At 44.4% G+C, this 26,773-nt stretch overlaps 1 protein-coding gene across 3 annotated transcripts in view; it reads left to right on the top strand.

The window, feature by feature from the left end:
- The first annotated feature begins 218 nt into the window (after positions 1-218).
- Positions 219-26,773, top strand: part of LOC128153871 (vascular endothelial growth factor receptor kdr-like) — a 141,545-nt gene continuing 114,990 nt past the window's right edge. For all 3 annotated transcript variants that reach the window (XM_052813743.1, XM_052813744.1, XM_052813746.1), the window contains exon 1: positions 219-1,047. In XM_052813743.1, coding sequence (XP_052669703.1) covers positions 984-1,047 — 64 coding nt within the window. In that variant the 5' untranslated portion in view covers positions 219-983. The remainder of the gene's footprint in view (positions 1,048-26,773) is intronic.

Genomic DNA, 26,773 nt, shown 5'->3' on the forward strand with positions numbered 1-26,773 from the left:
CTCTGGCTTTGCAGGTACAGGCGATGCTGAGTTCATTTCTTTGCCCCATCTCAGGCAGCAGCAGCAGCAACAGGAAATCCAGGAGCTCTGTGAAAGCACAGGGAGGGAGAGCATGAAGTCCCCTTGCCTCGGCTGGTGACGTCTCTCCTTCCTCTTTTTTTTTTTTTCCTGTCCCTATAAAGAATCTCGGGCTCGCATCAAACTCCCCAGCGAAAGCAAACCAAACCCAGAGGCGTGGGGGAAAAGGGAAACACCTAAGGCGGGATCTGGCCATGCCCAAGCTCCGCTGCCTGCCGGCTGCCTGCCCCGGGTGCTGCAGGGTGCCCCCCGGCAGGTAGCCAGGCTGGGGGACCTGGAAGCTCCCTCTCGTCCTGCCTTGTGAAACTCACTGAAGTTGAGAGATTTGTTCTTCTTCCTCATCTCTGCAGCACCTGCACCTCCCTGGATAAATACATCTAAGAGGAGGCTTTTCCGTTCAGCCACCTTATCCCAAACTCCAGGCAAAGGACTGCTCGGAGCAGCGACTCACTGACTGGAGGAAACTTTTTGCCAAACTTTTCTGGTGCTTCGCTCTGCTATTTAACCCCTTGAGTTGCTTTGCACCACTCAGGCGGGCTGGGGAGCCTTCTCTTCTCAGGCAGAGTAACACTCCCCCCCCAGGCACCCCGCGAATGAGAAAAGCAGGGGGAAACGAGGAATAAAGTTATTGTGAAAAGGGGGGGGGGGAAAAGCCTAAAAACTTGCACCTCGAGAAGAAAGGAAGGAAAACAAAATCCGCAGCCCAAGGATGAAGCGGTGAATGGAAAGAACAATTTAACTGGAATCAACAAGTGGGAACTTCTGCCCGCCGTGCTCTTCCCCTCCCTTCCCGCTCCAGCCCCGCAGGCTTTCAGAAACTTGTTGCTGGAAAGAAAACTTATCCCCGGTTCGCGGACCTCTCCTCCCGCTCCTCGCAAGGGATATAGCAGTCACCGGCACCGGCGATGGTCCCCAGGCCCAGCACCGCCCTGGCCGTCTATGCCCTTCAGGGGCTGCTCCTGATGCACGGTAAGACCCGCTCACACCTGGGTTTCTCCTTCTCCCCCGCTCGCCTCCCGGGGCGGCCGAGCAGCGGAGGGCGGCGGGGCCGAGAAGAGGGTGGTGGGGTGGGGAAGGGCTCCAGGCAGTCGGCATGCCGCTGCCCCTTGCCCGAGGACCGCCGGTACCGTCCGTGTGTCCGTGTCCCCCCGCCCGCCCCGCTCTCCCCGCTCTTCCCGCGCTGTTACCTCAGGCGAGCGCGCGCGGCGGGCGCTAGGTGGCGTATCTACAGGGAAAATAAAAGACAAAAAATCTCCTTGAAGTGTTGCGCTTAAAGGACACTGTTTGGGGGTTGTTTTGTTGGGGTTTTTTGGTTTTTGGGGGGGGGGGGGGTTGCCTTTTTTTTTTTCCCCGCTCCTGATCCCCTCGAGGGTTCGGCGCTTGGTTAAAAATAGCAACTCGCGGGGCCTGGCATCTTTGCGCCTCTCCCTCCCCGACGTGGGAGCGTTTTCGCCTCGCATTTGATGGTTGGCAGCAGACCTGAGGAAGAAAAGGCTTCAAAAGGAGGAGGAACGGTGGCGTGTCTGGGAACGCTCCACGCGGCGCGGGCAGGGCGCGTGGGCTACCTCGCTTTCTTCGGGAGGGATCGGCGCTCGTGTCGGAGCTGCGTGGGCGCAGATATCGCAGGCAAACGCCTACCTTCTCTTTGATATTTCAGTTCTTATTCATGTGGCGTTTCCCCACTGCATCCCCCTTCTCAGCCCAGATGCTCGGTTAGGTTCCCCGTTCTCCAGCGCTCATTTTACCCTGCTGCGAAGGCGCTCGCCCCCCTGGAGTTACTCCTGATTTTCGCTGATATCGGAAAAGCCAAGAGGCAGGTTAATGAGATTTAGAAGAGCTTTTCCGTCTGCTGTGTGACTTTTCATTATCTCATTAAGCATAAGGATTTTGCTGGATTACCGTGCTATTCATTCATGACACTGCAAATTGTGTAAGGGAGACGGTCTGTTATTTTCTGGGGAATTCCTTCTGACAGTAATGATGATTTATTTTTTTGGATACTGAATGTATTTCACAGCACAAGACTATCGCTTCTTTAGCATATTATAATCTTTTTGTAGTTTAATATCAAGAGCATAGCTTCTGGAAACACTATGAAGCACCACTGTCCTTGATTTTCTTGGATTCATTCAGGGATTTAATGTATTCCTTCTGCAGAAAGGAACTGATTGGCAAGCACTAGCCCCAGTGAATTTCACACATCCCCTACAGCACCTTCCCCACAGTTGCCTACAGAGTAAATAGCTAAGCCTGAAATTGCGCTCCAAAGGGCTCTTCCTGAAAAAACTGAAGCAGCAAAGCTTACAGGTAGCAAGGAGCCCCTCCACCACAGAAACCCTAGCAGTGCCCAAGTTAATGCCAGAGAAGGCAGTCCCGCACCACGCCGGACACCAGTACCCACACCTTGAGTTGCACCTGGCCCGGCATAGGAAGCTCATGCAGCCCTCGGAGAATTCCCATAATGTGCTCCATCTGGCTGACACGTGCACGAGCAGCCAGCTGCATGCTATGTTAGTTTTAACGTCTGAATAGTCTGGAAAGGTTGCCCATAGAAGGCATATTACCAGAAATCCAGTGTGATTTTCACAAAGGCATAAATCACCGCAGACTTTCATGAATCAGAGAGAGATAATAACAAGTATTTGGCAGAAGGGAGAAAGTGTGTCTTGCCACAAGTGTTTCTGAGGCTCCAGGATGAAGTGGAGCACAGTGCAGTTGTTACTGAGGAGGTGGGTGAGAAGCCTGGCTAGAGACGCTACCCACGTTTCAGCTGACTTGGGTCCTTACTTACCAGGTTACTTCCCTAATAATTGTGGTCCTAATAACTTTGGAATTTGGTCCAGATTCACTTTCCCATTAGTGCCAGGCACAGAGAAGGCAGAGAGAAGGCAATGTCCGCATCCTGTGACAAAGAAAGGAAGGCAGGCACATCGCTAACTGTCCCTGTAGGCAAAGACTGATGATGGATTTGGAAGCAGCATTATGGATGTCAGACCTTTGCCCATCACTAGGAAAAGATAGTATGTTAGCACAGTCTCTGTGTGCCCTAATTAGGCTGGAAGCCAAACTGAAACAGGGCCAGGAAGTCGGAGGATTCTGGATAGCACTGATGTTATTGAGGTATTAACTCCTCGGCCACCGTTCCCTCAAAGTTCATCTCCAGCAATGAATTCAGTGAAACTTTGTTTGACCTCCCAAGGCACAAGAGGCACACATCTATTCTGCAGGCTGTAGGTTAAACCTTCTCTGGGATCTTTGTGGTCAAAATTAGGCACATTTGCACTGAAGACGCTGACTCTGATTCAAACCCAAACAATTTCATCTGCAATGCAGATAGAAGATTTTACAACTGTGAAAGACATTCAGTACCTGAGGTGCTGAGTGAGGGCAGTGCAGCTGCCCTGCCGAGGGATACCTCCCCAGTCAGGACTTCCCAGGTGCCCGAGTGAAAAGAAGCTCTCTCAGCTCACACCAAACCTCAGCAAAGGAGTCTGAGTGCTCTGTCCTTCTCTATAAGTAGCTGATCGTAACCGCTGTGTCCTTATCTTCTGCTCAGCAGCTTGCCAAGGCTGTCTAGGTGTGCTGTGGATGCCAGAGGACAGAAGATAACCGTAGCCGTATAGTTCATCCAGATCAAAGAATGGTCTCCTCTAGAGAACTCCTAACTTATTTGGTGCTTTCAGTCCTTTGTGGGTGTTTAGCAGGGGGGAAGAGACCATGCAAACATCATCCCAATAATTTCCTGCCTTATTATAAAACACAGCTTCAAAATATTTTATGCATCTTTAAATTTCCTAAGACAGTTCTATGAGTATCATTAAATTTCCACTTTCTTTTTGCTTATCATACAGCTTATGTTCAACTCCTTAGAGTACTAGTTAGGGTCTTTCTGCTCAAAACTTTTGATGTAGTAATTATTGTGCAGATGCCAACAGCTGGCACATAGTTTAGGTATGGAGTGGGTTGGTTGAAAAACAGCCCTTTAAAAAATAATCTGAAAATAATTTTTTACACTAGCAACACCTTCCATCTTGCATGAAAAATTTAGTATCTTTTACCCCCTGACATTATCATCAATAAGTTTTTAATATATAAGCAATCCAAAGAACTTTCCAGGTATTGGAATAAACTCAGTAATTTCAGTGATTTAATACTGGAAAACTAACAAGATTCAAGAACAAAAATTAGGTCCTGCCTGATCCCTTTGAAATTAAAGCAAGTTTGAAATTGAAAAATTTTTGTTTCATTTTGCAACCTCTTCTACAAATAGAATATACTAGGGTGGGCAATTTAGCTTGCTAACATATACATTTCAATTATACCACGTAGCAGTAGCTAAGTCAAAAGCTTCAGGAGCTCAGACTCCTCCTGGTTTGCCAACTAGGATGCTCACTGCGTATAGCTGGGAAGACTTCGGGCTCAGCAGTGCACTGTTGCAAATTCAGAGGCATTAATTGTATGCTTTCGCCTTTCTCTGAGGCAGTCAGTGCTGGAAAGTTGAGGATTGGAGAGCTGACAATACAGGCTGTTGATCGGTTCTAGTAAACCAAAAATGTGTCTCTTAATTGGTGTTATTCCTAAACATTTGCTTTACTGTGGGAAAATGTTATAAAAAGCAGAGAAGACTTTTTTTGACATTGTGATATATGAGCCTCCTGCCTGAAGCTGCCACATTCAAAACCAACTGGAAATCTCTTTACACTAATTCATCCATTTAAGGCAAGGAAAAAAATGTAAAGTATTACTGAATACTCCCCAAACTTCTCAATAACAGCATCATACCCAAAAGAATACTGAGAACACAAACTAGATTGTTTGTCGAAGGTTTCGGTTACAAGAACTTACAATATTTTCTTTAAAAATTTTAAAAAATATTTATCTGCGCACATTTCCCCATTGGTCTGCTAATACGTATCAATCTAAATAAAAGCAATGAGGTACATTTGAGTTATCTCTGTCCTTCCATACATTCTCTGAATTGTTCATTTTATGATGAAGTATTTGTACAAAGCAATAGCTCAATCTACTTCACTTTTGAAGTAATATATCAAGTTGGGTTAGATATATAATATTTATGGTGCTAGTAGGTTTATGCACAAGGGCAAAAGGTTTCCAACCACAGCAGGAGATTTCTTAGGTACAGTCAGTGGTAGGTGATCTGCTTTTTTCATAAGTTTGTCTTCCAGATTGCCAGCACCATTTGAAGGAGGGTGAAAATCTGCCCTATGCCATATACATTCAGAGATTAAACTCGTCTTTTCCTTCCAAAGACATTTGCAAAGTATAGGCAGCAAGGGTCACTTGATCATCAGCAAAGGACAGGATGAACAAAGAAGCTGCTTTCAGTTTACATTGCAAAACAGTTTTTGGGGCAGCAACAGCAACCTGCATTTTATAAAACTACACAGGAAATTTCCAGGAGGCAGCGTTTGACTTTCAAAGTGAGTATGAGAAGGACACTGAAGCTTAGCCCTACCAAACTTCACGTGCTTAGTTTGGTATTTCCTCTGATCAGCCTTACTCCAACTTCCCTTTTTTTCTCTAAACCAGACTGATGTCACTGGAATGGGAATTACAAGTGGAAGTAATTAGAAGATGTTTGGAATATCTAAACAACGGCTAGGAACAAAATAGATCTGTCCCTAGTGTTTTCCTTCAGAAACCAGCTCAGATGACTGACAGGACACGAAGGCTTCTGAGTGCTGATCAAGGCATTCCTGTTCCTCCAGTCCCCACCTCTGGGCAGAGCATCTAAATGTACTCAGTCACAACAACCAGAAAAACCTGGCTACCTAAATAAGCTGGCATAAAATGTGCGTAATAGAGAACTGATCTCCTCACCAAGTTAGGCACTTCTTTAATTTTTCTTTTTAAGGCCACAGGGAAAATAGTAGAAGCTGCCAAAAGCAACCAGCCAAGGTTATTATCTGGAAATGGCATTTAATATAAGTGCATGCTTGAAGCTTGCCCCAGGGAGCAGAACTTCAGCAGCAGAGAGCTTGCAATCATCAGAAGCAAGGCAAGATTAGAACAAATCATGTGAAGCAAGGTTTTCTGTATGAGAGGTGTGACCTTAGAGACTTGTCCATGAGCCACTTCCTCAAGTGAGGAAGGAGGAACGTTCAGAGAAGGTAGGGACTCTGATCTCATGAGGCTGTGATGAGCAAAACCGATGGCTGCCCATTTTGTGCAAATTCCTCACTGCCTGAGTGCTGAACACACTTGCGTAGGGAACCCCAGCTCACCTGAAACCAGGTATTAACATAAATTCGGAACTGACCTAGGCAAATCTTGTGACTGCTTTTATAAGCTGATTGTATCTCCCGCATTCGCCAATAACTAGAATACAAAACAGGAAAGAATCTCTTGCATCAAGTCCAGTCCCCACTTCAAAGAGCTGAATCTGGTGTGATGGTGCTTTTCTTTGCCATAGCTGAGACAGGGCTTGCCATTACACTTTATATACCCGAGTAACTGTCTCAGCTCTGTGCTTTCAAAGGCTTTAGAAATGTAAGCAGTGAATTCACATACTGAGGGCAGCTGAGCTACTGCCCTGTGCAAATGTTGTTAACTTTTGTATTAGGCTGTTACTAACAGTGTAACACAGCTACGCACTCTGATGGAGCGTAAGTCTGTGGACTGCTTTTGAGGCAGTCCAATACCCTCATCTCCAAGTCCTTGGATTAGTCTGTCTTTACAGCACATACTTTTTGTCCTCACTACAGCCTACATCCCTCCCCTGCTCTTCTCCTGCCCCCCGGCCCCCTTTCCTGGATGTCTCCTAAACTCCCCTCAGGGCTCTGGATTCCTTGAATTTTTACATTAGAAAAAGCCAAGAGGAATTTCTCAGCCTTTCCATAACAGGAGTCCGCACAGTCTTTCTTCCCTGTACCAAAATGAATTTTGCCTTTAAAATTGTGCCTGGTGCACAGATTTTGGCAAGCTGAAGTGGGATTGCCCAAGACCTGCAGCTGAATCTCTTGCTTTCTGCAAGCAGATGCCCTAAGTCTTCCTGCTGCAGTGAATTTTACAAGAAGCAATTTTTGCAAGTCTTTCCCCCTCAATATCTAGAAATGCAGGAGTCACAGCTAGTGTGTGGTGTGTATGTAACCAGTGTTCAGGGCTTTTGTTGTGTCTCTAAGCAGTAAAGCTTTTAGAACTCAGGAGTCCTTGACATTACAGAGCGAGGGGGAAAGAACCTCATCTAACCCTTCAAATGATGAAAGGCTGAACACGCCAGTTTTCCTTTGTGCCCTGCAGGGAATGGCAAAAGCATATGGTCCCCAAGATTTCAAAATTCAGCCAAAAACTAAACTCAGGCCCAGAATGTAAAGGAAATATAGGGACCAGCCTTCTATTTTCAGATCACTTGCCTTTGTCTTCTGCGTTTCCACATAGGTTTCCTTAGATCTTCCTGTGTTTTTCTGAACTGTGGGAACATGATTGCCAAGGAAGTAGAGAGGGGAGTTTTCAGCCCTGCTGGGATTGTTCTTGATTTGAGGGTCAAGGAAGCTTGACCTAGTCATTACCTGTTCCATTTTTTATAAAATCTCCATGAATCTAAACCACCTCAGCCAAAATGTTTGCTTCCTTAGAGCCCACAGCTCAGAAATTGCACACCTTAAATTCTTCCTTACAGATACACTAAGGTCAGTTTGCAGGAAAAGCACCAACCACCATGGGGCTACTTTACCTGTTCCTCTATAGCTGTGAGTAAAATGGGACTGCTCACAGGGGTAGTCCACACAAATACACAGAAGTAGCTATTCTGTAAGGCATTCATCCTGTTTGCTGTTAACTCGTATCTCATTAACTGAAAACAATGCTGGACACAATAATTTAAGAGTTAAAGCAGTTTTCTCCATGTCCCCAGAAGCCTGCAGCAGGTGATGTGAGCGTGGGCCCTCCCAGAATCCCAGTCCTGATCCTCGATTCCCTCACAGCTACTGAGAAAGGCTCACTTTGTAGCCATATGGATCATCCCTGAAAGCTGATACTGAGCCTGGACTTCCCTAGCTTTTGGGTTGGGTTGCAGATTTTAATGTGCAGATGCCTACTACAGTATGTCCTCCAGGAGTTATAAAATGTTTTTTTCCCCTCTGCTTCTTCACTTGTTCTTCCAGCTGCCTGAAGCTGCCTCCCCGAGGGGCTGTAACACTTGCCCACACAGTGGCACTTGGAAGCCCTTCTTGTGGGCAATCCTAATTACAATACGCCTTCATACAGGAAATGGCTGTTGGAAGAGATTGCCCAGAACCCTTAACAGGAAGACGCATACGACTGTGTTTGAAAGGGGGGAAGTAAAGCACTGCGGATTATCAGTTGCAAACCTCAAGGTCTCTGTCTTTCCTTGCAGAAAAATAAATCCCACAGGTGCCGTGTTGTCCAGCACTGGGTCACTAGGTCCATCCCCCACCTCCACTTAGGGAAGGGTACCCACTCCACTCACGGCCGCTTCACTCCTGAATGAATACTATCATTGCTAATTTGCAAAGATAAGGAAAAGGACTTCATGAGCATCCACTACTTAAAAGCACAGGTACTACTGTGCTCCATAACCCTTGAGGAATAGCAGAAGAAACAAGAATGCAGCGCCCAGGTGTGGGGAGAAACGTTTTTCCCAGATCTCTTTCTGGATGTAGATGAGGCAAGGAAGTTGTATCAGCTCTTGCTGCATGACACAGCAGGACGGAGTTAAACAGCAAATTTGGCTGGTTAAAAGGGTTTTGTACTGTTACAATTAAAGGATGATTCAAGTGAATGTAAACAATGATGTCACCCTGAGAACCTTTTAAACACAATTTAAGTTATTACACAGTGTGAAGCAGAGAGAATCGGCTAACCTTTTGGCCTGCCACATTTTTTTCTCTACAAATGGATGATGTCTGGATTATTTTCATTTCATGTTAATGCACTTGGGACAAGCTTTCCTCTCAGTTACACAGGTTTAAAGCTGTAGCTTGGCTGAAGACAATAGCCTGTCTTTGAATTTTCCTTTGTGTGACTAAGAACATTTATTTTATTATGGTGGTTTATACATTTTGTGGTAGAATCTGAGTGAGAAAAGAACTGCCTGAAAGCTGCTCTCTCACTGCATGCTTTATAGAGGTAGATCTTGCTGGAAAATCCCGATTTGTTTTGGAAGTGAAAATTCACTGTGAGAAAGCTAAGTAACCTGCTTACTTTCCTGTGATGAAGGAAAGCCAGTGTGTGGCCCCTGCACCGAGACTGCAGCAACATCCCGTTGTGTGAGGCAGCACAACAACCGCTACTGCTACTCCTGAACGCTCCAGTGTACGCTCTCAGTTCACAATTCTTTTGGCTTTAAAGATCGCATTCTGCTAAGCCTCCTGGAGGCTCTCATGCTTAAACCAACTTTCCTTCAGTCTTGGCAAATCTTCTATTGAGTAAGGACAGAGCAACAGCAAGAGAACAGGGTTTGGCCCAATAGGAATTACCAGAGAGAGTAATTAATCCCCAGAATCCTATGTCAGCATGAACCAAGCAGAGCTTGCAATGGGGAGGGATTCCCTGGGGCAGAGCCTCCTCTGGCTGTGATCTCAATGCAGTTGGCCCATCTCACTTTGCAAGAGCCGTGTGTTTCTCACAGCTCATCATCCCACTCAGTGATGACTTTTCCAAATACAATGATACCATGGGTCTCTGGGAAAGTAAGGCCCAGTTGTTACCATGAAGCTGCTAATGATCCCGTTAACAGTTTTATTACTTAATCCACTGATACATCAGGTTCTGACTTTGTCCAGAAAGGAGATAAACCCAAGTCTTCAGTGTGATGTATTTATAGGTTTGGAACTGCTCCGGGGTTTCTAGGCTGTGCTCACATTTGGACTGTTTTCTCATGGCTTTCTCACCAAGTCAAATAAACATGGGTAGCTTCGTTCTCTGGGTCAATTTGGGCAGTATCACCCTGCCCTAATGAAAGAGAAGTGCAGGTCAAACCAGAAAACCCAGTATGGCGCGACTCCTGGGATAAAGGAACTGTCTGGGCAAGGTGAATTCAGGAAGACAGCAGGCCACTGAGCAGGGTATGTCAAAGGTTCCCCACATCTGGCTCCAGACAGTACTGTACACTGCAATTCCCATCAGGAAATTTTGTCATTACATTTGAAGGAGGATGTATACAAGGCTGATTTCTTCTTCTTAGTATTATGGAGACGTGGGATTACTCTGACCTATAGACTTTTCAAACAGAAAGACCAGTAGAGTTGGTTGTTTATATGCTATGGCTTATATCAGAAGAGCATCGTTAGACCAGAAAGAGGAGCTAGAAAGACCCCTAAAAGAAATATGGGGTTTCACAATATATTAATTGGACTGTGATCTTTATACCAAGGATAAAAATATTTGGTATAAATTAGCCATGTACTTTGCCTTTTTTATTGTTGTCTACTTTGCATTTGAAATGTAATGTTCAAACCTACATGGTGAAACACCATTATTAATTTAATTTAATAAATCATGAAGTAGTGTGCCTTCTGGTTACTGAAGTTGATCTCTATTGAATTTTGTGCATAACTATGGTTGTTATATTGTTATTAAAAATAACTTACTAGCGTTCTTTTCCTAATGTACTATCCAGCATGTCAGAGCTGGTATACAATATCATCTAGGGCAGGCATCCACAATCAGGCACTATGACATCCATAAGTCTACAAGCACACACTAATGCTCCCAAGAGAAAGGCTCTCCTTTTCCCATCCCAAGAATACGTGCACAATTTGTTTTAACATTCTTCATGACAGTATCTTCAGCCTTCTGGAGGGTTTCTGGCAGAAGGACAAAAGAAGAGGAAAGGAGACAGTTTTGTCTGGGTATAAATCTCAGTTTTCATTTGCCAAACCTGTCCTGCGCTTTTGAGAAAATCGGGGCGGTAAAGCTGAAAATTCTGTGCTCACAGTGGGATTAGTGGAAAAGCTAAAACTGAGCTAGTTTTGATTTCCATGGAGTAGAGTTTGCATAGCTGCCATTCAAGGCCATTTGCTATTCCACTGTACAGTATCACAGTATCACTGTACTTTAAAACATTAATGTAGACTTTTAAATACTACATGGATTTGTGTCTGGCATGGAGCAATGCAACTTTGACGTTCTGCCTTTCTGTCTACCTACGCCTGGGACGTCCCTCAGTCTGACCACTTGACCTAAAAATTTTGGTCTCAACATCTTCCCAATTTAACTGAAAGTTTTATGCAAAAATTTTGTTTTCAAGATAGTTTTCATTAAAAAGATAAAGGTGTATTTCAGAAACAGGCAGCTATTGCTTGGGAAAACAGGAATAATCATTGTAAGATAAATGACTGGGTAGAATCAGTTTGGCCAGAAATATGAGACACATGACAGCATGAATCTCTTACCAGCATAAATCAGATCCATTTGTAAACACAACTAGTTGGTCCAGGGTCTGCAAGTGCCCTGGATAGCTTGCATTGCCTGTGCAGTACTGCAGAATGTCCTTTAGGGGCTAGTTTGCTGCGTCAAGAAAGCCACTAAAGATTTTCTTGTGCAGAGAGGGGACAGAGGGATGTGCATTCAAATAGCAACGGTGCTGTCACTACTCCTTCTCCTCAGGTGGCTTCACACCTAGTGTGACCACACTTCATAATTAATAAGGTAGAAATCACCTTATCGATGAACTAGCCCTTTTCCTGAACATGAGGCTAAATGTAATCTTTAATCCAGAGTCCAGTGCATGACAATCTGTATGAGGGAAATACTGAAGGCTTTATTTCATGACTCTGAGATTGCTATTACAGGTTCTGGACATTTCTGATATATGCATTTCTTTTGCATCCCTGCAGCAGCAATGATAGTTAATATTGACATCATTAAAGCCACCACCATTATGGTTCAGGATAAACACTTCACCTTGATGAATCAGGTAGCTAATGCTTTGCAGAGCCATTGCTTTGGGCTGCTGATCCTTTAATTCCCAGACTGACCAATATATCTGGTCTTGTCTGGTGTCATCATAAGCAGTCTCCTTAAATTTAGCGCTAGGCTAACCAGACTTAAAAAGAGACAGTAAAAGGGGTTAAAGAGCATCATTAGGAGAGCCCAGAACAGCCTAATTCCTTTAGTCATCTTTCCTGTCTTAAAATCTTTCTGCTTATCTCGGTTCTGGTCTTGACATCTGCTAGTAGTGAAAGCAAAGTAGTGACAGTTGGGCGTGGTGGGATGTAAGGAGGGTATCTCATACGCTGATCTTCTTGCAGTGTATACGATAAAGGAATTGAGAGGAATTCACAGCATACATAGGGCAAAGGTCTCTCTCTTGTGCTCTTTCATTTAATGGTCGAAGTGATGTCTTTTAGTGTGTATTATACTGCTAGCCTTTGAACGGCTGCATTTTTTGTTTGTTTTGATTCTATATTGTTCTAAGTTAAATAGTAGGAAAAGAGAAATCTCTGCCACCATAACATTCTCTTATAGGTCTATTCATTATAGATCCCGAGAGGAAACTGAGAGTTCCCCTGGACAATGGTCTGATATACAAACGAGCATACATTAACTTTCTGTGGTTGTATAGTTCATTTTGGCTGCATTTCCTTTACATTCTTAGGAACATGAATTCAGGCATAATTTGGTTTGATGTCTTCCTCTGCCTCAAACTGCTGTCTTGTTAGACGTACTGCACGTCAGGCAGCCTCTCTGCAGCAGAGGCCTGAAGTGGGAGTGCTTCAGGCAGACGTGGTGGTGCACTGAGGGACGCTTTTGGAGTGAGTGGGAGGGCCAGGAGCAGAGGACACCAGGCCAGGTCTGCAGGGTTTCGGCTCAACGGGTGGGGGATGCTGGGGCGGCTGCTGGCCAAACGCCATGCTCCAAACCAACAAGGACATCACGTAGGTTGGACATAAGCCACAAAGTTTAAGTAGCTCAACTTTGGTCCCTTGTCCTTTGACAAACACCTTAGGGGAGCTCAGTTGGGGCACATCTGCGATGGCTTTGGCTGCAATAACTCCAGCACTGGGGCTGCAGCAGGGTATGATACAGGAACACCCAGAATCTCTGGATGGGAAATGGCTGATGCAATTACAGCTGTGTTCACCGCACTAATTAGCGTGGACACTTTGCTCAGGACCACAGCTCAGTTGCTGCATGAACTGCACTCTTCAGTAGGTACCCACTCAGACCTCTAGCGCTTTGGGCACTCTGGCATTGCATTCCTCGCTGTGGCACAGGTATGTTTTCTGCTTTTGTGCCTCTGCTCTTCTTCTGTAAATCAGGGAGATGATTAGCACTTCCCTTGCTCCCTGGAGGGATGGAGCGATAAATGTTTTGAAGAGAAAAAGCAGCTCAGGAACTGCAGTAGATTTGCTTCATCTTTCACTTCCATCACCAGAGAAAAAGCCATTTGAAGCTACAAAGATACCAAGCCATTTAAGGTTGTAAGGATTAGGACTGGGATACCATGATAGGCTTGGCCTGAACTGTCAGAAATGAATCTCTCTCCTGTCCTCAAGACAGACGGCTACAGAACTTGGTTTGGCTGTTGCTCTTTTGCACTGACATGTCATGCTCTCACTTACTTTGCATGGGGACAGAGCCAAGCAGATGAAAAAGCTTAGAGACTAGATCAGTCATTGTTATCCTGCCTTCTGTAAACAGCTTCTGAAATGCTGCCTGTCCCACCCAAAAGGTGTGTCTAACACATCACTCCCTGCTAATGCTGGCTGGCATAGCCTGCTTACACATCCTGGGCACCACCAGGCGCATGGCAGTGATGCACAGGGCTTGGCTGCAAGGCTACAGTTTTTCTTGAATTTCTTTTAATGCAGGACCTCCCTCAGCCTCTTGGCCCACACATAGGCAGTAGATTGCTAGTTTCCTTGGAGGAATAATGAAGTGCGCACGCGGACGCACACACATGCACACATGCATAGGTGCAAACGGATGCAGTGTCACTCCAATTGCAACTATATTCCAAAAAGCCTCTTGCTTTTCATTCTGACTGTGTCTTCTGGCACAGAGAAATTTGCAAAGCTAATTTTCAGCTCCCATCTAATGGATTCCCCTGCTGAGTGTCTGTTACAGTTAAAGGATTCCAGATTGAGAGTTTGTTCTCGCCTCCCCTGCGCACATCTATGTTGGAGGTACTTCTTGGGGAGCTGGTTAATAAGCCTGGAGTGCGACTGAGTGTTTGTGCTGACATTCCCCTCCTCCTTGGAGGAAGGTAGCCCTCACACCCTTATAGCCCATTTGTTTTCTTACTGCTTTCACCCCAGTAGAAATAAGGTGATTATAGGTATCAGACTGTGCAAGAGAATATTGGATTTATCAAAGTTCAGAAGCAAAAGCAGAAATTCCCCCTTGCTAGGAGCTCATTTGTTCTGGAGCTTGCACGCTTTTTGGGAGGAGGAAAGAGCTGCAATTGAGCAGCATGCAGCAAGGTTCAAAATACACTGTTGCCCTCTATTTCCTCCTTGCCTCCTGTGCTTGCCCCACTTGCCACCCTCAGAGGAGAGGGCACTGCCACCCACACCAGATATTCACTAGTGCCAGCTCCTTCCAGCTCCTGTAGAAACCGAAGAGAGCCTTTCCCTGGATGATCCTGCAGCTCAGCACAGAACTTGGAGCCAATTCACTTGAGCTCTAATTCCTGCTGTGCTGCAGGCTTCCTGTACAACCTTAAGATACTTATCTTATCTGTCTTCAGTTTGCAGCAGTATATAACAGCAATTACTTACCAACCTCACAAACATGTTGCAAGGTTAAATCCCTTTGTAAGCCATCTTGCAACTAATCTTAGAAATGCAGACTGTTGTTGTTATGATTATGATTATTATTATTGCCATTTTGGCACTGCCCTTTCTCAGCCATGGATGTTTTGCTATGACATCTGCACCTACCCAAACCTACAACCAACACTTAAGTATCAGTTTCCACAAAAGATTTTCTCTTTTTTGGACACAGCATATTGGATCTTCACCCCCAAAGGCCCTTAGAGGGTGGGCATAGCCATGCAGAAAACAAAAGATGAATGGGACACACATGTAGAAACAACACAACCCATTTCATGCATCTTCTCTTCTCATACCTGGAGACCAAACCTCTCATTCTTATTTTAATATTTGTTAAGATTTTGTCTTGAGGAATGGTGGGAAGACGGACAAAAAGAGACTTTGGTCCTCTTTGGAAAGTGTTTTGTTTTTCCCAAGCAGCTGACCAGGCAGAGCTTTAAGTATCTACTTTAAGTACACATTTCAGTCTCCAGCAGGTACAAAGACATCTCTGCTGGGGCATCTTGGTAGGACAGAGGCCAACAGGACAAAAGGAGCCCAGGTGGGGTCAGTGTTGGACCTGGGCACTGTGTAGGGTTAGGATTAGGGTCAGGGTCAGGGTTAGGATTAGGGTTAGGAGAGAGAAGCGCACAGCCTGAGTGTGAGTGGGGTTGTGAAAGGGCTGCCAAAGGAAGAAGGGGGCTGCAAATCTCTGGGAATGAAGTGAGCAAGAGGCAGTGAAGACAGAAGCCTATAGTGCAGAAAGATGCCCCAGGAACCCAAATGCCTCACTGAAGCTCTGTGTGGTGGTTTCTGGAGGGTGAGGGAGGTATCAAGGTGTGGTGGCCATGCCTAGCTGGTGAGGGAGAAGTCTGCCTCACAGAATGACTGTCACAGACACCTCTCGGTGCCGAAAGACATGGGACTGCTATGGATGGTGGTTGTGATGAATTCCTCACTTACGCTGGAACAAAATACGTTTGTGAAGCCAGCCCAGAAAGGCTACTAAACACTTAGCACTCCTTCAGCCACTGCTTTGGATATATGTGACCAATAATCTGACTCTTTTTCAGGTGTAGTTAAGCCATCTAAAAAAGATCAAATTACTGAAGAGGTAGAAAGTTAATCTTTACCTCCAGGCTAAGCTAGAATTACAATTGCTTAATCTCTTACCAAGCAGTTTCTCTCACTTAAAAGGGAAGAGCATAAATGAGTTTTCACTGGAATATGCTATCCTGGCATTTTAATTAAGATGAAAATATATAGGTAAAACAAAATACCTGGGCATTATCAGTTTTCATAGCTATTATTCTATTTGTCAGCTGGGGCAATCCATTTGCTGTGTGAACTGCAGTGCTAAGGGTACGGTATCTTTGTGCTCAAGAGCAACATATTCCCAAGCATGTTGTCTTTGGCATGGCCAATATTTTATCTGCCAGAGCCAACGTTAATGAAAAATTCCAGAAAAATTCCACATTTCAACACAGCAACACTCTGATGGGAATAACAATCTCTTCTGACCTCGTTCAAAAGCAGATATCAGGCAGGATACACAATAGGGAGGTATTCCTGAACTCTTCTACCCAGGACTTTGGGTACTGTGTGCTAAGTTTGTGATGCTTGCCTGCCTTTATAAGTGATATCAACACTGTCAGGTTGTGTATTCCCCATAGTACCTGCATCCAAAATCAGCATTTCTCAGAATAGTCATGCATGCAGTCAGAAACACTGAGTTGGTGAAACTACAAACTGCCTTCTAGTTTTGTTGCACAACTGTCTCACCTCTTTGAAACAGAGTGATGCAGCAACTTTATAATGAGAACATATCTGCTTATAGAAGTGTGTTTGCCCTTCTGGGACAAAGTCGTGAGTCTTTTTGACATGGGGGGTAGGTATATTTGTGATCCATTACAGTCAACATTAGCCTAGATGATTTGTAATATATGGGCTCATCTCCTCATTGCATCGGACAGTCTGGAAAACTAAGGTCAAGCAAAGTGAGCTGTGAAATAAAAGCCCAGTCATGAGTAAGGTGGCCTTAAATCACTGTCACTGACTGCAAAGGGACAGTGCAGGGAAATGGAAGGTACTAGTTTACTTTGATTTGCATTAATTGAATTCACACAGCTCGTCATTTCCCTTAGGAGTTCAGAGTATCCTGTACTTTTGTTGTAGGCAGGATAGTATTAGAGGTTAACTGGCATATGGGCTGTGCCACAGTGAAATCGCTGACTTGAACAAGAGAATAGCCACCCTGAATTTCTCCTTCAGTCCCTTCACTTGAGCCTTGCACAACCAGACCATCTTTCCTGCTCTGAAAAGGCTTCTTGTCAGGACAGGCAAACCAGAGCTGTGGGAATTATGGAAGATCCCAGCATAGGAAAGAGAGGCCATTCTCAGGAGACCTTGCAACAAAGCTCAGGGAGACGTGCTGATTTATTCACATAGTGTAGGTCACTCAGTGAGTGGAGAAATAAGTGACCTTGTCAACAAGCAAGGAAAAACCCATGTATACAGCCTCTCCACACACTATCCTACAACTGAAACCTTTGTGTTATATGCCTACTTTGTGGACCAGAACACAGAGGGCAAAGGAAAGTCAAGACTTACAGGCATCCAAAGTCAGCTTATTACACACACATCCACACCTGACAAAAGGCAGGGCAAGCAGTGTAATTTATTCTCCCCCTGTTGTCAGAATCCATGATAGCGTCTACTATCAACAACTGTCTGTCATGCCCTAGAGACAGGAGAAAGCCTGACAGTACACAGATAAGAGCAGGTGCTAATTTGATGCCATGGTCCAGCACATAGACACAATGCTGTGTAAATGCTCCAGTTTCAGCCTCTGGAAGGTCCTCTCTTGCCAAATTCTCCTCTTCTTTGGAGACTTTTTAAATGGCAGTTGCTCAGTCAGCAGTGAGAGCACATAGCGTTCCTCCTGTGTAGACAAGATCTTTGATGTGCTCACACTCTGAGCTGCTACCTTTATTTCAGTTTTAAAGGGGATGCAAAGGGAGCAAAAGGTTCTTGCCAATCACAGACTTGCCTAAATATTTATCTCTGCTAAAAACAGTTTAGTTTCTGGATTTAGCCCAGGGTTGATTCTGATGAGAGACATCAAACACAGTATCCATGAATCAGGGACAGCACATCTGGCATTGCCTGTGTGCTGTAGGAATATAAATAAAAGAGCCAGTAAACTCCAGCTGGTGAGTTATTTGTACTGCAACAAAGCTGTCAGCTTTCTAATACCACCACCCAGTGAGAAGAGGGTGCCATGAATCACTTGGGGCTGCTCTGTGGTCCCCTGTTGGCATGTGTCTTTCTTTTTGCATGAGAGGACTCAAAAGCGAAGGATCATAAACACGTTTTTGAAAATGATTTGCAAGAGTGCCGAAGAGAGTGGCGGGCCAAGCCAGCAGTGCTGCCAATATTTAGAACATGATGGTATTTTATTTTTGGAAGTATCTGATACAAATGTTCTTTTCCTGGAAAGATTCCTTCTCCTGCCTGTCTCCCCCGCCTCCCTCAGATTGCTGGTGCCAATATTTCTGTTGCAACTTCCTTGCTCCCGGCCATTTCCTACTATAGATTTCCCTCCCCTCTCTCCTGGAGCTGATGGTCCAGGTTGCACCCTGCATTGTTCTGCTGGCCTGGAAGGAGGCAAATGTCAGTGCCTGATTCAGCTGCCTATGCAGAGACACTCAGTGCTGCTCGCGATGTCGGCGGGTAACCCTGTAGGCTTCCAGCTCATATTATGGAAGGGCACAAGCATCACAGAGATGCCCTGTATCTGCCAGCCCTGGGAGGATGTCTCAGATAGCCACGTGAGCCCCTAATCTTCTTTATAGTATGAGCAGAACACATTACAGTGGTGCAAGGCGTGGCGGGTGCAGGTAATGGCCGGAGCTCTGGACCCATGTGCATGGGGGGCACTTAAGTACATGCTGTGTCTCACTCCTTTCCAGCCTCTCATCCAAAGGAAGCACTGCCCTCAGAAGTGATAGTGTCCATTAGCGCCTTTTACTTCATTGCTCTGAAAACTGGTAAGATAAGCATGAGCTTTAGTTGGGCAAAATTTGGCATGGAGGCAGGAACGGAAGCCTTGGAGCTGAGGGTTAAAAAAATTGCAATGCCCAAAGAGTCATTCCGATCACTTTAAACAAAATCATCGTGCAGAGCAGCCATGGAGACTTATCACACTACTTCCCTGATTAGCCCAGGACACCAATTTTAGGTACTGTAAAAACAGTGGAGGTTAAATTTACTATGGAGGGCAAAGACCAGTGATTCATTTTTCCTTATTCTTTATAGTCACTTTTCACCTTGAAGAACAAAAGGGCCTAAAGTCAGAGAATGTTTGTTCTTGAATCTTGTCAAAGCCTTTTTTTTTTTTTTTAATAAACCATCATTAAAATCTGGGCCCACTGCCTTGACAAAAGAAAAGAATATATTTGTGTATACTTAAGAGACGGAAAAGAGACTGTGCGCCAGGCCTAGTCACAGATAAAGGAATTCCGGACATTATTCCTTGTGCTCCTAGGGGTTGTGACATGGGATTTCCTTTCAAAGTGGTAAATAGCCCTACAGTTGTTGTACGCCAGGGTGGGGTGATCACTGGTTTCTTCAAAACGGGGAGAGATGAAAGCACATTATGAGAAGAAAGAAAGGCTGGATACATGTGTACAATGAACCCCTGTGAATGGGGGTGAGGGGTGCAGATTCACCCCCACCCAAAGCACCAGCTCAAAGCTTTGCCCTCATAAACTTCCCATGGTTTAGAGGTGCTACCAGCTGATCTCTGCTTTGGGAAGAATAGGTCACGTCACAGCAAAATAGATTTAACTCTTAAGAGGGAGCCAAAACCTCGGGGCTTGTCAGCACCTTACATGTTCCTCCTAGATCTGTGGGACATAGATGGAACTAGTGGGGAAACAGATCTCTCAAAGCCAGACGGTCTCTCCTGGTGCCCTGTGGGACACTGACTGCCAGTCCTGGCCTGGCATGGGAACAGAGAGGGTGGCAAGGGTGGGATACCACAGCTGTGAGCTTCAGGAGGAGCCTCACCATGTTTTGGAACAAGAATCAGACAGTCAGGTCTTTTGTAACTGAAAGCACCTTTCTCTTTTTTGCTGAATCCTGCACAGGATTGGGGCGAGCAGCCTTTTCTTTTAAGAAAACAGAAGAGCTAAAGCTGCAGATTTTATCCTGCTTGCATTTCAAATAGAAAAATGTTCAACTTTGTACTTGGATTACTTCTTCTGTTGGACTTTGCATTAAGGACTCGCCAAAGTGCACTGATTTTGCAGTGTCGGGAGAAGTCAGAAGGGGGGAGGAACGTGAATCGCTTGATGAGGGAGAAAAGAACATCAAGCTGATTTTATATTTGGATCTGAATACAAAACGATTTCCTTTCCTCTCTCTTCCTGCGGCTGTCCTGGAGGGTCAGCAAAGACTGCAGATCCTAAACCACACAGTTAAAGCAGGGCTTAATGAGAAGGGGCAAGAAGATTTGCATGTTACTATTCTCCAGATCCTCAGGATTCAGGCCTTCAATAATAAATGTTAATTTAAGGAATCATCAGTGGAACAGATAAATCAGCATATTGCAGAAGTTCACAAATGGAAGGTACCTACATGAACCTCCTTATTGCTTTCTATTTTATTGCTAGATACCTGAATCACAAGTCTATAATCCTTCTACCATGTAACAACACACCTGCAGATTTATTTTCCCTTTAAACTACAGCGAGATCTCATGTGAGTATAGGGAGGCACATGATAAAATTCTAAAATTCAGCTTGTAAACTTCATGCAAAGTGGAAATGTCTAAGAGTTGCACTGCTGCTTCCAGTACAAGAGTCAGTTTGGATCTGCTGCAAAGGATCTTGTTCCTCTAGTGAATAAGATGCGCACAAAAGCCTAGAGAGATTGAAGTCATAGCTGCATTTAGTCCCTACTGCAACTCATTGGCTTAAGAGATTGTGTCAAGAGAGTCTAAGTCCATACAGGACACATGGAAGATTCTAACCAAGTTCAGAACTGGAGCCTTCAAAGGAAAAATGACAAATTTTCCTTCTTTCTCTTTGACCCCTTCCTAACATCCCACATTTTTCTGAAAACCGGGAAAAAGAGAAAGTTCTCTTGTTCATTGCAGCAATAAAATAACACATCTTCTAAAATACTGTATGGCTGGTCTAAGGAACAACAAAGACAGCTAAATGAATCATGCAGAGAGAATTACTCATACATACACCTTTTCAAAGAGTAAACAGGTCATGCTTAGCATTGTTAACTCGCAAGCATGCCAGGCTGTACAGTCCACATTGCTGCTTGGGTGTATTTGAGGAGATCAGGAGAAAATCAGTTGGTGCACAGCAGTAAAACTGATCTGAATCAGGCCCTGGGATTGCACTCAAACATTAGCACTTCTACTGTGTGGGTATGGGGCTGTATGGCAGTCACACATCATGAGAGTACCATGTACTTGTATGAATTGGATCACGTTTTCTGAGCCCCATAACAGACTACTGAATCATGCTTTTTTGATATCCTGGTACAATCACATTAAATCCCTTAAGATGAACTATATTTTCATGGCCAAAAGCCAAACAAACAAAACTCTCTGAAAAATAAACAAACAGAATCCTTTTAGAAGAATTTTTTAAAAGATCTAATACTTGTTTTAGGGACTTGTAATTTTAAAATAGCTCAAATAAATTAAGAATACCAAAACTGATCCTTCTTCCCAGTGGTAGTGTGAACACACGAGAGTTTCTGTTTCCTCGCAGTGGAAACTGCCCCTTAGTTATGGTGCCATTGCCCATTGTCATGATCTCTTTATCTTGGCCTGCAAGGTGGAGTCAACCTAGGCTCAGAGGACTGTTCCCACTGGATAGATGTTCATATCAACACAACAGCTCTTGTGAATAAGTTTTGCAGGATTGGTGCTTGACATACAGCTCTTTTTACTCTCAAACAGTATTTTTTTTTCTCCCAAAGCTGCTTACATTCTATGACCTTGCACTAAAGCCCAAATGAAATGCCTCACAATTTTCCTAAATACTATCTTTATTCTTATGGCTCCTGTATGAACCACTGCTATGCAGTTAATGCTGTGCAGTTGTTTCTACCCTAAGACCTTTTAGCCAAGGGTTTACAATTCGGCATCTGAGGTCTCAGCCTGAAAATTCATCTTTGTTTTTATACTCTCCCCAAGAGTCTGTTTTAAATTGATATAAACATTTCGATAGCTTAAGAGTGCAACAAAATGGTCAGCCTCCTTTTCCAGCTGGAAAACAAGCCAAAGTCAAAGTATTGCATATTGTTGGCTAGACTAGTGGCTGGTCTCATCTTGGCTTGGCCATGCAGTTCCAGGCATCTGCGTAACCTTATGGCACATCCAGAAAAAAATTAAACTCCACCTTTACTTGACTGTGCAATACTTGCTTCTTCTGTTTCTCTGTAGTGGGCGTTGCTTCCCCATCTTCCCGATATATATCATGCACATATACCACAGTAATCAGCAAGAGACGCTAGGAGCCTGTTGATTTTCTTCAGCATGTGGAGAAATCCCTCATTAACATAGTTCACATCTGCCAGACCAAAATTCATATGCCGTACTAAAAATTTTACTGACTAATCAAGACGAGAGGGAACAGAACTCTGAAAGAAGTAAATAAGGACCCCAGCAAATGCTTGCTCTACCTTGATAAGCTGTTTGCTTATTCTGCAGTGTCTCAGATCTGGATTTCATTATTGGGATTAGTTCTCTGAAATCTTAGTGCAGCAAATCAAGGCTGTATGTGTGGATTCAGGATGGGAAGGAACCTTAATAACTGCCTGCATGCATTTGCATTATTCTTTCATCTCTCACCTTGGTACTTTTCTCTTCCTGAATCCAAATGGTGACATTTTTCTTTCTTGGTAACATAAAGTTTTCACTGTGCTTTCATTCAGTGCTCACTTAACTTTCATGATTCTCTTTTCTCTTAGGCATTTTCATATAGTTCTGTATTTCTTACCAGGGCTTCTGATACTCTGCAAGAGGTACTCAGGAGAGAGCTCCAAATAAAGGAGCTTCTTTCCTCGTTTAATTACTTTTACAGTCATATTTATTGATTTTCTTAACTATCCAGCACAAGAACTTTTTTTATTATTCAAAAGGCAACTGCAAGTTTTGTCTGTCTATAGGAACTGCAGTAAACTCTTGGGCTGAAGAGGTGAGATTTAGGAAAAGAAAACAGTGGTGGGCTTGTTTCTGCTCTGTTTGAAATCAACAGTAAAAATAGAACCAGTTAGGGGTTTTATAAAAAAATGGCTTTTCATTAGGAAATTACACTGTGGTAACATTTTGTGTAGAAAGTGGCTGGGTTAGATGCAGTTTTCCAGGAAAGGTTCTCCAGCCAGGATGGTGTTTCTGGTCACGACCCAACAATGCCATGACCTTGTCATTGAGATGCATGCGTAGGATGCTGGAGACACCATGTTCCTTGGTGGAATCAAGCCTCTGAATCGTGTCTCCCACTACCGGGGGCTGCCCTAAATATCTGGCTATTTTTAGACGAGTCTTTTTCTGTTGCTGCTTTTCATAATAAGAAAAACCTTTGAAGGTTTTGTGTTTTATCCCTATGCACAACAGGAATTAAAATAAATAAATAGATCTTAAATATTTAGACATGAAGAGAGAAGAATTTCCTGCCCAGCTTTTGCTAAGCAGCGTAGGTGGCTTTAATGCAAACCGGCTCTGCTCCTGGGTACCTGGCAATGTTTTCTTTTCTTGGAAGTGACCGCGGTAAAGCACCTTTAAAAGCAGGATCCCACAACGCAAATCTGCTGTTTCCAAGGTCCCTGTGCAATCATCTCCCCTATGCCCTAGTTTTTTTGGATGATGAACTTGTCTGCTGCAACCCAACCAACCTGTTAGAGAAGGAATTGCTCTAGCTAAGGAGCTGCAGCAGCACAGAGGATATAGCCAGCAGCAGGGCAGCAAGGCGAAGGAGTCCTTTAAGTGTCTGACCCCCTGCAAAGTCACTCAAAGTAAACCCAAAAGTCAGGATCTGGCACTAAAGAAGCAAGTTTAGGTCTAGGCATCACACCTGGTGTATCACCCACCTGCTGCCCCTCCTCTGGGCTTGCGGGAGGCTGTACCCAGACACCAGCAACTGCTTTTCTTCCGAACCTTCGCAGGTCAAGTGAGCTATTCTGGAAACCTGCAGGGGATAGAAGAAGGGACTTTTGTCAACAGGCAGCCATGCTATGTAGACTTGATAAATATGTGCAGTGCTAATTCAAAGCAGATTCCTGCTTTGCCACAAGCAGAATTCCTCCAAACCCTGCCATCAAAAACATTATGTCACAGCTGCGGAGAAGCCTAACAAACAGGGGAGAAGTTGGGGTCATGTCAGGGTAACAGTGTGGTGGAGGCTGTAAGGAAGTGATTGAAGCCCTGTTCCACGGCCTGATGGAGTTTGTCATTAAGAAGGATTTCACAAATGATTTGCAGCCAGTTCCCTGGGTCCGATTGGTACTTTCCAGCTTAATGCAAACCAGTGAGGAAACCAGCTTCCAGACCTAGTTAGGCCAAACTATCCAGGGAGGTTGCGAGCAAGAGATAACATAACATCGCCTGGGGCTGCAGAAATGTAACTGAAACTGGGACTGGTTTTTAAGGAGATCGTTAGGTTCTCTCTCCCCATCTCAAGCAAACAGCTTTTATCTTGTCTCCCAAAATAGCAACCTCCCATCCTTCAAAACAAACCAAAAAAACCCGAAAACCTCTTGAGACAGGCACACAGACAAAGTCGACAGAAGTGGAACACAGAGCTGATCGAAAACAGATTCCAGCGTCAAGTCCAAAGTCGGTTTCAGCCCATTTCTTCTTAATGGGTAAAGTTAAGATACTGAGAAAACAAAGTAACTACCCACCAAGCAGATTTTACTGACACTAAGCATTTACACATTTCTGACACATACGATCCCTGCGATTTGATCAAATCCATCTCTGTTTAGTGTGGCGCATCAATTGAGTTGATCTCAGGAGGCTCTGGCTCATTTGCTTCCAGATTTATAGCTCAAGGAAAAATGATAAAGCCGTGCTAACTGGGGTGGGCCTTTGTTCTGCTTTACTCTGACCATCCACCTTCCTCATTCTGATTTCAACTCCATCCCTCTCGTGGCCTTCCCTTGGCCTGCTCCTTCTGCAGGTCAGTGATTCATCACACAGGAGGACACAGATGTTCTTTACAAAGAAGTGTTTCCATGCAAGCTGATATTTTTCCTGGAAAAGTGGGTTGGGGATGAGGAATGAGATGGGGAGGAGGAATTCACCACTGTGCAAAAGGCCTGAGAATACGTATTGCCCAGCTTCCACCAGAGTTTGTATGATGCTGCCTACATGACACCCCCAAGAGAGCAGGGCTGACTGCCGGATCCGCACCGGCAAGGGCTTCAAGTAGGAAACCTTGGGGCATGTGGCCTGAGAAAAGAGGCGGTCTCTCTGAGCAGCTAACCCGTAAGTATTTGGCGGTCAGTGGGCAGTCATCTTTCCTGATGGCTATACTAGGATTTAGCTATGGAGCACGGGCAGAGGTTGTTTTGCAAGCCACCCTCTCATCATTCCATAGAACCTCATCCAAATTCCTCTGTCAGCTCTTGCACTTCTTAGAAAACAGCGATAGTTCTCTTTTGAGGTCTGGTTTATGGACACTTTTGAGTCCAAAGCTGAGAACGCGCACTCTGCCTTTGAATCTCAGCAGTGCTGAGGTAGCGCCAAGGAAGTTTGGAAAGGGAAAAGACCTGTACCCCAGCTCAGGCCCTGGTAGGCCATCTCAGAAGAACATCATGGCCCTAATACTGCCTAAATGTGCCAGCTGAAGCTCTCAGAAATTACTTCATGTAGGTCACCAGCAAATGTTTTCTGAAGGACATCTCTTAGCGCTTTATCTCGTCTAATTTTAAATATTCCTAAAGATAGGGTTGGCATCATTGCTTCCTTCGGGAGATGAATTACACAGGCTGATATAACTCAACCTTGGGAAGATTTTCTTTTGTCTCCCTAGACTCTTACCAGTTGCAACAGAAAAAGCAGATAAATAGCTGCTCTTGGTATCAGATCTCCCATGATTCCAACCTCTTCTGTTAAGCACTCCAATTTACAAAAATTTTATTATTGTAGCATCTAAAGGCCCTGTTACAGTGTGCTGTGCAAGAAAGTAGTATCAAATCTACCAAAAAGGCTCTTGGTCTTCAGGTTAAACCATGTGGCAAATAACCAGATTAGCAGCAAAAGGGGTGGGGGTTCAAACCATACTGACATTTTGCTTGAGATATGGAGAACTGGCAGAACACTTAACGACATTGAGGCAAAATTGTCTATACAAGCATCCTTGACACCTGAGATGTCAGAGTCAAGCTACAAAACTGAGATCTGATTGCATGTATTTAGTATCTTAACTGTTCCTTTCCTTATATTTGGGCTACTGATCATTGACTGAATATCAAAGAACACAGAGAAAATGATACTCTAAAATAATAACTTGCAACATGCAAGTAAACACATGCTTTGTTAACAACAAACAGTTCTGTGGCACTGAAATATTTTTGTCTTCAGTGGAGTTAAGACACTAGCTTAGATGTAGGGACAAGTTTCTTTATTCTTTGGCTTGCGAGCCACTAAACAGGTTTCCTTACTGAACTCTGTTGCATTGAAGGCCCACGCTAGTGTGTGCAGGAACGTGTCAGTCTCATCTAGACAGTTTTCACCAAACCAAAACAAATGAAGGGCTGTGTTAAGTCTCCCTCTTAAGCCTCATCCAGCTCTACTGACTCAAATCACTGCAAACAAATAATTTCTGTGTACAAAGATTTCCCGAAGGAAAGACAGGACCCAGAGCGGATCCACATGGCATATCCTGGTAATTCCCATCAGTTGGGCTCAAAACATCTTTCTTCAG

Source organism: Harpia harpyja, chromosome 18, assembly GCF_026419915.1.
Source record: "Harpia harpyja isolate bHarHar1 chromosome 18, bHarHar1 primary haplotype, whole genome shotgun sequence".
In the NCBI taxonomy this organism is placed as follows: Eukaryota; Metazoa; Chordata; class Aves; order Accipitriformes; family Accipitridae; genus Harpia; species Harpia harpyja.